At 37.2% G+C, this 14028-nt stretch overlaps 1 protein-coding gene across 10 annotated transcripts in view; it reads right to left on the reverse strand.

The window, feature by feature from the left end:
• The window catches only part of LOC124091436 (zinc finger protein 182), a 50790-nt gene that overhangs the window by 35927 nt on the left and 835 nt on the right, over positions 1 to 14028 (reverse strand). For 8 of the 10 annotated variants that reach the window (XM_046442456.2, XM_046442455.2, XM_046442451.2 and 5 more), the window contains one exon: positions 13182 to 13240. In XM_046442456.2, the coding sequence (XP_046298412.1) occupies positions 13182 to 13196 (15 nt within the window). In that variant the 5' untranslated portion in view covers positions 13197 to 13240. Of the gene's footprint in view, positions 1 to 13181; positions 13848 to 14028 lie in introns of those variants that run through there. The other 2 variants (XM_058578672.1, XM_046442460.2) reach the window with 2 other exon arrangements.

Consider the following 14028-nt stretch of genomic DNA (forward strand, 5'->3'; position numbering starts at 1 on the left):
CCAATGAGGAATTTTGCAAGGAGACGGCTAGGCGAAATGCAGCAGCTGGTTATCCTCAGAGAAATCTAGATATGTTGTTAGGAAAGGGACCTTATGAGGATCAGCAGCAACAAACTGCATATGATCCTGGCGTATACGCACAAATTGCTGCAGATGCAATTAAGGCATGGAAGACTTTACAAGGACATGGAGGTTTACAAGGTCAATTATCTAAGGTAATACAAGGAGCTAATGAACCTTATGCTGAATTTGTAGATAGGCTTATTCAAACAGCTACCAGAGTTTTTGGGAATACAGAACAAGCAATCCCATTACTAAAACACCTGGCTTATGAGCAAGCGAATCGTTGGTGCAGAGATATCATTAGACCATGGAAACATGAAGATTTAAACACATATATTAAATTATGTAGAGACATTAATGAACAAGAGCAAGTCGTGGCAGCTGCAGTAAAACAGGCTTTAGATGCCAGAGACATTAATGAACAAGGGCAAATTGTGGCAGCTGCAGTAAAACAGGCTTTAGATGCCAGGCCAAGAACATGCTACAATTGTGAACAAACAGGACATTTTAAAAGGAATTGCCCCATTGGAGGAGGGTTTAACAAAACTAGGTATCAAAGGAGTAGAATACCAGGTATTTGCCCACGATGCCGTAGAGGGAGACATTGGGCTAATGAATGCCGTTCTCAAACCACCATAGAGGGTACTCCATTATCAAAAAACGAACAAGGACCAGGTGTTTATCCATGATATCGTGGAGAAAGGCATCGGGCTCCATTGCCAAAAAATGGACAGGGGGGCCCAATGCTCCGGGGCCCAAAACCACAAATATACGGAGCACTGGAGGAACCCAGCAACCCCATCAGGGTAGTGCCCAGGACACATTGTCCATCAGATCCCTCATCAGACAAACCAGAGGGAGCGCAGGGTTGGACATCTGCGCCTCCGCCAGAGCAGTACTAACTCCAGAGATGGGAGTTCAAATCATTCCCACAGGGGTGAAAGGACCTCTTCCCAAAGGAACAGTAGGCTTATTATTGGGACGCAGCTCTTCTACTCTAAAAGGACTTATGATAAGTCCTGGGGTAATTGATCCCGATTATGAAGGTGAAATAAAAATTATAGCCAGTTCTCCAAAGGGTATATCAGTAATTTCACCAGGAGATAGAATAGCACAGTTACTAATAATACCAAGCCTACATGATAAATTTTCCAGTCGTACTGTAGAAAGAGGTTCCAAGGGATTAGGCTCCACAGGTGTAGATTGGGCTATGCTTTCTTTAAATTTAGATTCTCGCCCCATGCTAAAACTAAATATTCAAGGACATGAATTTAATGGGATACTGGATACAGGTGCAGACCTTAGCATCATCTCTCGTCAAGAATGGCCAAAACATTGGCCATTACAACAAGCCACTCAAACGCTTTGAGGCCTAGGAGTGGCGACTAATCCCCATAGAAGTGCAATGGTATTAGATTGGAAGGATCCTGAAGGATGTGAAGGAACTATACAGCCATATGTATTGGATCATCTTCCTATAAATTTATGGGGACGAGATGTCCTAGATCAATTAGGTTTGACATTAACAAATAACATCAACCAAAATGCACCCACTATTATGACTAGACAAGGTTTTAGGAAAGGAAAAAGATTAGAAAAACAAGAACAAGGTATAGCAGCACCAATACAAATAGATCAAGGAACAGACAGACATGGGTTGGATTTTCAGAAAGGGCCACTGAGACAATCAAAATTACTTGGAAATCAGAAAGACCAGTATGGGTTCCTCAGTGGCCCCTGACTAAAGAAAAGATACAAGCAGCCCATGACCTGGTCAAACAACAATTAGCAGAAGGACATATACAACCTTCTGTATCTCCCCATAATACTCCCATTTATGTCATCAAAAAGAAATCTGGTAAATGGAGATTACTGCAAGATTTAAGAGCCATTAATAATGAGATGGTTATTATGGGACCTGCTCAATCAGGGATTCCTCAGTTGTCTGCTTTGCCAAAAACCTGGTATGTTTTAGTTATAGATATTAAAGATTTTTTTTTTCAATTCCAATTCATCCTGAGGATAGTCCACGTTTTGCATTTACTATCCCTGCACTGAATCATGAAGGTCCTGATCAGAGATATGAATGGAAAGTACTCCCTCAAGGGATGGCTAACAGCCCAACTATGTGTCAAATTTATGTTAACAAAGTAATCCAGCCACTTAGAAATCAAAATCCTGAACTACAAATATTTCACTATATGGATGATGTATTATTAGCACACAAAGATAAAAACACATTGCTAGAATGTTATGCCACACTTACAAACTTATTAAAAAATTATAATCTAGAGATAGCAATAGATAAAGTACAGCTAAATTTTCCAATTAATTATTTAGGAGTTCTATTATCCTCAACCATGGTCCGTCCACCAAAAATTCAAATACGAGTAGATCAACTCAAATCACTTAATGACTTTCAAAAGTTATTAGGAGACATAAATTGGATAAGGCCTTATTTAGGTATACCAACAGGAGAGTTGGGACCTTTATTTGATATCCTAAAAGGTCCATCAGATCCAAATTCACCCCGAATGTTAACGCCTGAAGCAAGAAAGGCATTAAAAATCATTGAAACATATATGGAAAATATGCATTTGGATAGAATTGATATAAGTTTGCCTTTATTATTTATTGTACTACCAACAAAAAATATTCCTACAGGAGTATTTTGGCAAGAAGGTCCATTATTATGGATACATTTATCTTATTCTCCTAACACTATTCTTACTAGGTATCCTGAGGCTGTAGGACAATTAATACTCAAAGGAATAAAAGCAGCAAAGGGAGTGTTTGGAATTTCTCCCAATAAAATTATTACTCCATATACTATGAATCAAATTGATGAGTTAGCTAATGAGTTAAATACTTGGGCAATAATCATGTGCAAATCTAATGTTTCATTTGATAACCACTTACCATCTAATCGTTTATTGTCTTTTTGGTCATTGCACCCTGTAATTTTTCCAAAAATGACAAGAAAAACACCTATCATGAATGCTCCAAATATATTCACTGATGGGTCAAATAATGGTACAGCAGCAGTAGTTACCCCTGATCAAACTTTTACATTTTTAGTACCCAAACAATCAGCTCAAAAGGTAGAGCTTAATGCAGTTTTACAAGCTTTTGTGATGTTTAAAGATTCTGTATTTAATTTATTTTCTGATAGTCAGTATGTAGTTAATGCTATAGTATCTCTTGAAGATGCTGGTAGGATTTCCCCTTCTTCTACTGTTTTCTCTTTGCTTTCCACTATACAAAGTCTAATCTGGGACAGAAAAGATCCATTCTTTATAGGACATATCAGGGCACATACAGGATTGCCTGGAGCCCTTAGTTTGGGCAATGATTTAGCAGATAAAACTACACATGACATACATATTTTCTCTACACTACAAGAAGCTATAAATTTTCATAAAAAGTTCCATGTCAATGCTAATACTTTACAAAAGCGTTTTAAAATAACTAAGGAACAAGCTAGACAAATAATAAAACAATGTCAAAATTGTGTGAACTTTTTACCACAAGTTAATCTTGGAGTCAATACTAGAGGATTGATACCTAACCATATTTGGCAGATGGACGTCACACACTTGCCAGAATTTGGAAAATTAAAATATTTGCATGTTACAGTTGATACTTCTTCTGGATTTTTGATGGGCTCCCTTCATGCCGGAGAAAAAACTAAAGATGTTATAGCTCATTGCTTACAAAATTTTGCCACTGTGGGTGTTCCAAAACAGTTAAAAACAGATAATGCCCCTGGTTATACTTCTACCTCGTTTAAACAATTTTGCTCAACATTTGGCATTACTCATATAACAGGAATCCCATACAATCCACAGGGACAAGGCATAGTTGAAAGAGCTCATCAAACTATTAAAATGTACTTATTAAAGCAAAAAGAAGGAATTGGAAAGGGGTATATATTCCCCAAAGATAAACTTAAAATAACTCTTTTTACTCTAAACTTTTTAAATTTGGATTCATCAGGACTTAGTGCTGCGGAAAGGCATATGTGTCCAAAAAATGTACATAAGCCCAAGGTACTTTGGAAGGATATTCTAACAGGACAATGGAAAGGTCCTGACCCAGTAATTGTCTGGAGTCGGGGGTCTGTTTGTGTGTTTCCACAGGGAGAACAGCAGCCGATATGGATTCCAGAAAGATTAACTAAAGCGATTTCTACAGACCAAAAAGAAGATGATTTGGCTCAAATCCATAACAACTGATATCCAAAACTCCCGTTTGGCTATTCTTACATCTGCAACAGAACCAGGATGCTTTTTTCAATATCTATTTTATTATTGCCCTTTGCCATATCATGAAGTTCTATTTTGTTTTTTGAGCTCATACAGACCTAGGTTAATGTTTTGCTGATCAGTTCTATTTTTTGACTATAGAGTTTTTAAACATTGCAATGGAGATTTCACCTGTAAAAAGTTATAAGGCCTTTACTATAATGTTATGTGTTGTATGTATTATATTATGTGTGCACACTTGTGTTTTGTGTTATATGTTTGAATGTACGTATATCCATATATAATATATGATGAGCGCTCATGATAAAATGGATCCAAATATTTTTTTTACGTGATTTATATAGTTTAATTTAAATTGGGTAAACAACTGTTGAGGATTGTTTTAATATGTAAACAAAAAAGAGGGTTAACAGATCTGTTTGTTTACTTTCACCTTTCCTTTTCATTATATTTAATAATTCTCTTAAAGATAATGTAAATTGTTAAGAAAATTGTTTTCTTTTAGTGCCTTCTGTAATGTTACATAATTTTTTCTTTAGCCATTATTGCCAGAATTCCTATCTTCATCCCAGTGCCGGTGAAGACAATGTAAATTGTTAAGAAAATTGTTTTCTTTTAGTGCCTTCTGTAATGTTACATAATTTTTTCTTTAGCCATTATTGCCAGAATTCCTATCTTCATCCCAGTGCTGGTGAAGTCAAAGATAAAACCAATCTACAGCTTCTACAATAGCCATCACTGAACTGCTTGCAGAACTTGCCTGGACACATTGTGAGCTCACCTGTATGCATTGTGAACTATCTGTTTGTACAGCGAATTGTGATAGTGCTGGAGTATTTTTGCTGATGGTGTCACCGGTGATACAATTTTTCAAAGGAGCCCTCAATTGGCTTAATGTCATGGCATTTTGCATCCTCCTCTACTAGTGATGGTCTAAAATTTGGGGGCCAACAGAGGTGAGGCAAAGAACCTCACCCCCCCACAGGTGCAAAGGCCTATCCACAAGTATGGCTGTATGCTGGACCGGTAGTCAGTGACGGGTATGATCCAATTGCAGTGGTACCAACCTAAGACAGGAGGCTGATGCCTAGAGGTCAGTTCATCCGATGACGGGTAAGGACCATATGTTGAATTGGACTGCCTAACAGGCACGGTCCCTAAGCCACATGCTTGTTGTTTAAACAGAGAGGGGGAGATGTTGAGAGCCACAGCCAAAGGGGCCCCAGCAAACTTCCAGCTGCCAGCAAACTTCCAGCTGCTGGCTGATGATTGGCTCACAGCGGCCCCAGCAACATCTAGCTGATTGGCTCCTCGGCCCCAGCAACATCTAGCTGATTGGCTCCTCTGCGGTGATGCTCATTGGGCTGTTTCCCTGCCCTTTCAGACCAGGGAGCTGCTCATTGGGGGACTTTTTTGGCTCCGCCCACGTGACCCAGCCAATCGGCCTCAAGAGCAGGAGGATTGTGGGAGGTGGAGAGAAGCTTGTGTGGGAGAGAGAGGCTTGTGGAAAGCCAGTGGTGGCAGTTGAGGCTCTGAGGGTTTTTCCTGAGAGGCTGTTTTGTTTGGCGTGTGTGGTTCTAAAAATAAAGTTAGTTTCTTTTGACAAGTGGCTCCTGATTGTGCCCAGCCAGACTGCGGCACCTCGGCCTCCCAAGCCACAGGGATTAGAGGCTAGTACCACCATGCCCAGCCAGTTTATTTTTTTTAAATATTTTTAGTTGTATATGGACACAATACCTTTATTTTATTTATTTGCTTTTATGTGGTACTGAGGATTGAACCCAGTGCCTCACATGTACTAGGCAAGCAAGCACTCTACCACTGAAACAGATTGAGCTAGGTGCAGTGGTACACACCTCCTATAATCTCAGTGACTCAGGAGGCTGAGGTAGAAGGATCTCTAGTTTAAGGCAGCCTCAGCATCTGAGTGAAACCCTGTCCCTAAATTTTTTAAAAAAATGAAAAGAACTGGAATGTAGCTTAATGTTAAAATGCCCCCATAGTTTAAACCTCAGGACCACAAAAAAATAAATAGAATGAAAACAATGAGCAGAATCTCAGAGGCCCACAGGATTATAACAAAATATCTAATATTCATATTGCTGACGTCCTAGAAGGAGACTAGAATGTGACTAAAAGGGTATTCAAAGCAATAATGATTGAAAACTTTCCAAATTTGACAAAAGTCATAAACCTACAGATTTAAGAAAATGAGAAAACCTATGGGTTTAGGAGAAATCCTTGCCAACATATGTCCAAACTAAATTTCTGAAAACTAAGTACAAAGAAAAAAGAATCTTGAAGACAGCCAGAGAGAAACAACCCTGTAGAGGTTAAAAAAATGTGAATGATAGATTTCTCACAGGAAACCGAGGAGGTCAGAAAGAAATGGCTTAATAATTTTCAAGTGCTGAAAACAAAAGCACAGTTAACCAGTTTTGTATCTGGCAAAGTTATCCTTCAGGAAATAAGGAGAAATCAAGACATACTCAGAAGAAGGAAAACAAAGAATTTGTCACTGACAGACCTATTTAAAAAAAAAAAAACTACCTATAACAGGCATGATAGCATGTGCCTATAATCCTAGCAATTGGGGAGGCCTAGGTAACTTACCAAAACCCTGTCTCAAAAAAATAAATAAATAAAAGAAGAAGAAACCTAAAGGAAGTTGTCCAAACATAAAAGAAGTGATAAAAGAATGAATTTCTGAGCATTAGGTAGGAAGAATAATAGAAAGAGCAGAAAGATGATTGATTGGATATAAATACATGCAGAGGAGAAAGGGAATCAGAGGCAAAAATGGAGTAGAGGGGAATTAAATCAATCAACATTTTGCTATTCACATCCTTTTTATATTCTTCACTATTTTAGATTTTTGTAGAGTACATCTGTTCCATTGTCAAACAGAAAATTTATATTTCTTTTACAAAGAGCAGCAGAAGAGAAAATGCTTGGGATCAGTGACATTTCACAATGAAAATAGAATTTAAAAAGATTCCTGAGCACATGGCCAACCCACCCACTGCTTGCCACATCTGCCTGGCAGCTCAGAGATTGGCAACTGCAGAAGTAAGGAGCAGCTGAGGTAACAGCATAGTACAGTGCTGTCTAGTTGATCTGGAACATACAGGCATGTACATAGGGACAGTGGGCAGCAAAGTACAGCACAGCATTGGGGTATGTGGTCCCAAGTAAGATGAAGTAAGTACATTCCACACTGTCTCTCTCTCACTGAATACAAGCATAAAACCTGGACAGAATGCATTAAGTCGCAATCTGGTAATTCTGAAAAGTAAAAACAAAAACACAAAGTAGAGGAAAGAAGCCATATGTGCCATATGTGGTGATGTACATCTGTAATCCCAGAGACTCAGGAGGTGGAAGCAGGAGGATCACAAGTTCAAGGCCAGACTCGATTAAGGGAAAAGCCTAGACTTTGAAGTGCCACCAAATTCATTGCAAGTTTGCCACTGATTCTGTGGTTTTCCCTGGCCCAAGATAAAGTCAGCATGGAGCCAAGAAGATAGTACAGATACAGAAAGAGCTCAAGAACCAGGCATGGTGGTGCACTCCTATAATCCCAGTGACTTGGGAGACTGAGGCAGGAGGATCACGAGTTCAAAGCCAGCCTCAGCAACTTAGCAAGGCTCTGAGGAACCCAGTGAGACCCTGTCTCAAAATAAAACATAAAAGTGCTGGGGATGTGGCTCAGTAGTTAAGCACCCCTGGGTTCAACCTCTGGTAGAAAGAAAAGAAAACAAAAGAAAAGCAAAGAAAGCTCATGAAGCAACTCTCTAGATCGGCTTGAAGAGTGGTAAGGGAGCTCCTAATGCTCAAAGAGTGAGAGGGAAATCCATTTTTCTTTTTCCTCCTTTTCTCTCACACCCTAGGCAGCAGAAAATCCAGCAGTAGCAGCAGCAGTAATAGCTACAACAGGACCTGCAGTACCAGTAGACTCTGGCCATCATCTAAAACCCAGACTCTGATTTGAAGCTCTTAGTCCCAAGAGAAACTTCATTATTTTTTGTCTTCTGTATCTGCAACTTGTGTCCATCCATGGGCATAGCTGGGGTAAGTGTACAGTCTAGTAAAAAACAAAAAAACAAAAACAAAAACAAAAAACGCTTCTCTATAAGATGGACAAAAGGGGGAAGAACAGGGAACTAGAAAATTCACAGGAAATCATGGGGAGGAAGAATTCAGGAAAGAAACCCCATAACATCATATATCAACTCCTGGGCTCATTCTCAAACTGTGCATTTGTGGATCTAATCTAAAACAAAAAAGTAAACACTTTTGAGAACTGAACTAAGGGACAAACCACTGCCTACATCCCAGAATGTCTGTTATGAGGTTTAAAAACTAAACAAACATGGAAACCACAAACTACAGAAGACTGATTAGAACTTGTAGCCTGAACTCAACTGGGTCAACTGCCTATGGCAAATCAAAATATCAACATTCTCCATATGATTTAAACAAACCCAGTGTCTCATAATATCACATTAAAATATGTAGGACATATTCCAAAATTACATGGTACACAAGAAAATCTCAACAGTCACGAGAAAAAAACAACAGATACCAACATCAAGCAGATACAAGTGCTGGAATCATTTGAGAAAGTCTTTAAAGCAGCTATTACAAAAAAACACCCAGGCTGGGGATATAGCTCAATGGTCGAGCAGTTTTCTACCCTGCATGAGGCCCTGGATTTGATCCCCAGTAACATACATACACACACACACACACACACAACCCAAGAAGTTAGACCAACCTTCTAGGAACCACAAGAAAACTAGAAAGTCTCATCAAAAACACAGACGATCTAAAGAAGAACCAAATGGAAATTTTGAAACTGAAAAAGATAATAACCAAAATAACCTCCTACTAGAAAGGGCTTAATAGCCCAATGGAGATAACAGATAAAAGAGTGAATAAGCCTCAAAGTAATCAATACAATTTAACCAATCTGGAAAACAAAAATACTGAAAAAAATGAACAGTGCTTCTAAGACCTGTGAGATAACACCAAATTTAGGTTATTAGAGTTCCAGAAGAAGAGAAAGGAAAGTTCAGAAAAATACTTGGAAAAAAAAATTCCTGACCACTTTCCATATTTGGCAAAGACCTGCATCTGTAGGTTCAAGAGGCTCAGCAATCCCCAAACAGAAAAAACCCACAAAAAATGCACAACCAGACACATCATCAAACTGCTAAAAACTAAGGACAAAGGACTACATATATAGTAACAGAAAGATAACAGGAAGACTACACACTTGGAAATTAAACATCATTCTTCCAGGCTGGGGTTGTGGCTTAGTGGTAGAGTGCTCACCTGGCATGTGTGGGGCATTGGGTTTGATCCTCAGCACCACATTAAATAAATAAATAAATAATGTTGTGTCCATCTACAACTAAAAAATTTTTTTTTTAAATTATTCTTCCAAATAACACATATAATCAAAGAGGAAGTATTATTGAAAATTTGAAAGTAATCTGAATTGAACAAAAATGAAAATATACAAAACTTTGTGGGACACAGTTAAAACACTGCTTAGAGAAAATCTTACAGCATTAAATGCATGCATTGAGAAAAGTTTTAAACCAATAAAGTAGCCAAGATATATGGGCTGGAGTTGTGACTCAGCGGTAGAGTACTCGCCTAGCATGGGTTCAATCCTCAGCACCACATAAATGTAAAATAAAGATATTGTGTCCACCTAAAACTTAAAAAATAAATATTAAAAAATAGCTAAGATAATAGAATTAGCCTAGGTATCTGCCAATAGATAAATGGATAAATCATAAATACATATATAAGTGTGTATACGTATGTGTGTGTATGTATAGACATATAAAGTATACACACATATGTGTATATATATATACATAAAGTATAAAGGTATATATTAATGCAAAATGGATCATAGAACAAAATATAAAACCAAAAAGTAGTAAACTTACAGAATATGAGAAAATCTTCATGACATCAAGTAAGGAAAAAGTGTTCTTAGATCTGATACCAAAAGCACACTCTATATAATAAATAATTTATACACTGGATACTTTCAAAATAAAAAAAAAATCTTGCTCTGCAAATAACACTCTTAAGAGAATTGAAAGGACAGGCCACACATTTGGAGAAAAGACTTACAAACCATGGGACTGACAAAGGGCTTGCATAAGGAATATATAAAGAACTCTCAAACCTCAACAGTAAGAAAACAATCCAATTTTCAAAAGGACAAAACCTTTTGAACAAACACATTATCAAAGAGGACATACAAAAAAGTAAATAAGCATATATAAAATGTTCAATATACTTGGCTATTAGGGAAATGCAAATTAAAACCATAATAAGATACTACTACATGCCTTCTAGAATGATGAAAACTTTTTTAAAATACTGAATATACCAACTGCTGACAAAAATGTGCCAACTGAAATTCTTGCATACTGCTTATGGAAATGAAAAATGGGTCAATGGCTCCAGAAACCCCTTTGGCAGATTCTCAAAAGCTAAACATACACTTACTATATGACCCAGCAATTCATATTTACTCTAGAGAAATGAAAACATGTTTACACAAAATCTGAATGTTTAAGTAGCTCTACTTATAACTGCCCCAATCTGGAAATAGTCCAAATGTATTTCAAAAGATGAACAGATAAGTAAGCCATAGAACATCTATACCATGAATTCAGCAATAATAAAAAAAAAGAACAATTAATAACACACACAACAATTTGGGTGAATCTCCAGAGAACTGTGTTGAGTGAAAAAAAAAAAGTCCAATCCCAAAATATTATGTACTATATGATTCCATTTAATTCTTTTTCTTTCTTTTTATGTTACTGGGGATAGAACCCAAGGAAGTTTTACCACTGAGCTACATCCCCAGTCTTTTTCATTTTTTTTTTTTTATTTTGAGACTGGGTCTCAGTAAGTTGCTGAGGGTCTTGCTAAATTGACTTTGGCCTCAATCTCACAATTCTCCTGCCTCAGCTGCCAAGTTGCTGGAATTACAGGAATAAGCCACTGCACCTGGCTTGTATGATTCCATTTAAATCATGTTCTTGAAATAACAAAGCTTCTGAAATAGAAAACATACTAGTAGTTGCCAGGAGATTAAGAATGATTAAGATTAAGATTAAGAGATTAAGAATGGGTGTGAATGTAGCCTTGAGGGAGCCTTGAAGTAATGAACTATTCTGTGCCTGATCATATTTTTAAAATTTTTTTTAGCTGTTGATAAACCTTTATTTTATTTATTTTTATGTGGTGCTGAGGATCGAACCCAGTGCCTCCCACATGCTAGGCAAGTGCTCTGCCACTAAACCACAACCCCAGCCCATGCCTAATCATATTAATATAATATCCTGATTGTGATATTAGACTTGTTTTGAAATATGTTGTCATTGGGGAAAATGGGAAAAGGTACACGGGACCTATCTATATTATTCTTCAAATTATATGTAAATAAATCACCTCAAAATGAAAAGTTTAATTTTTAAAAAAAGGTTGCACTAAGCTGGGCATGGTGGCATACAACTTTCATCCCAGCTAATCCAGAAGATGATGGAAGACAATCATTTGATTTTAGGTGTTCAAGACCAGCCTGGACAATATAGTGGTATCCACCTCAAAAAAAAAAAAGGAAAGAAAGAAAGGTTACAGAGCATATGGCCCCATTTAAATGACACTCTTGAAAAGACAAAACTATAGTGACACAGAATGGATCTGTGGTTGGCTAAGGTTATAGGCAGGGGGAGGATATGACTATAAATAAGTAGCATGAGGCAGTTTTTGTGGTGAAGAAACTAGAACCTGTAGATTAGTTACACCAATCTGCACGTATTAACACTTATCAACTGACACAAATGCAAAATCAATTTTAAGTTAATTTAAAAGATAAAAAAATGAAAGAAAAAAGATGGTAGACTATGGCTATCTGTAGACTTTGTGTCTTGGCCAAAAGAGAACTGAAAGTCCAACTGAGAAAATTACTTCAGGAAAGTCATTTGAAAGACAGGCAGGTTCCTTAAGAGATTTCATTCCTAATTTATAATATGACCATATCTCCAGCTCACTTAGAAATGGGAAATATCTACAGGAAATCAGGAACGTTATTTATCACCAAGTTGTGGTTAAAGATAATTCCACATGACAACTGAACCAAAAAATGCCCTGAAAAGCAACTCCAGGAAACCCTGGCTTCTCCTGAGGCCTTTCTATGCTCTCTCCTGATGAATAAGGTGAGTCAAGGAACTAGTTATATTTCCCTTTGGCTGCCTGAAGACTCAAAGAGAAACCAGCAGCTCAACATTAATACAGATGGCCCCTGACTAAACATGGTCTGACTTATGATTTTTCAACTTTACAGTGATGCTAAATCAATACATAATCAGTAGAAACCATACTTAGAATTTTTAATTTTAATAATTTCCTGGGCTAACAATATGTAAAATAATATTCTCTTCTGATGCTTAGCAGCAGCAGTGAGCCATAACTCCCAGTCATGTGATCAAAAGGGGAAGCAACGAATACTCCACAGTGTACCATGTTGCCAAGCTATGACGCTGAGTAGATTAGAAGTATTAAATGAATTTTCAGCTTTATTATGAGTTTATCAGGATGTAACCCCATCACAAGTCAAGGAACATGTCTGTATCTGTTACCCTGAAGTCCTCCAAGTATGTACATTCTAATTAGCCTTGATCTTCTGTCTCTCATTTTCCCTGATCCTAGTCCTCATTCACAAATAAGTTTCTATTTCATGGTAAAGATTCCTATAAATCTCATCACATCTATGGTTAAAAAGAGAAAGGAACAAACAGATAACATACTTACCTGGGGTTTGGCCATTTCCTGCTGTTCTTGGGAAAAGGCAGAGATATGTGAAAATTGAGCTGGAACAAGTAGAGAAGGGTAGAGCATATGAGGACCCCATTAGGCTTGGAGTAGCAGAATTATCCTCCTAGAAATCCCCTCACATAAGCTAGCAATGAAGCTGCTCTGTGGAAGAGTATATGGTTTTAATAATGACCAGTATATTTTTGACTTTTTGTGTGAACATTGAGCACAAAGGCTTTTATTACATATAATAAATTGTACCCCAACCCAGAACTTGTATTCACTTAATGAGATAATTTATCATAATGTGTAATTTCTCTGTAAGTAACTTCATCTGGGCATTGAGTTTAATAATGCCAAACTTAAAACAATCCCATGTGACCCATAAGAGAATAATAAATAAATATTAGCAACAAAATTCTACACAGTTGTTTAAAATGTTATATGGAAGTATACACTTTTCTGTGTATGTTGTGGTAGACATATCTCAAAAGTTTAAAAGAATGTTATAGAAGAAATCTAAAACTGAATTACAATAAATTTCTAAATAAAAATAGATTATAAAACTGCAGAAACATATCTTAAAACTATAAAAGTTTAAAAAGGCATACACATATATGTTTAAGAATGGACATAAATGTGATGGGGGGGGGCAAATCAGTTCTTTTTTTTCCTTTCCTCTATTTCCCAATTAATCTGTAATTCAAAAGTATTATTTATTAAATGTCACAAAAAAAACACTGAACTTTAGAACTACCTATTATCCAAATGACATTTTACCCCTAGTCCCCTCAGATCCTGCAGCACCAGGCCCCACCCACCCCTCCCAGCCCCCAAACTGTGG

This window comes from Marmota monax, unplaced genomic scaffold (assembly GCF_021218885.2).
Source record: "Marmota monax isolate L192 unplaced genomic scaffold, Marmota_monax_Labrador192_F-V1.1 WCK01_AAM20220418_F8-fsc00170, whole genome shotgun sequence".
Lineage (NCBI taxonomy): Eukaryota > Metazoa > Chordata > Mammalia > Rodentia > Sciuridae > Marmota > Marmota monax.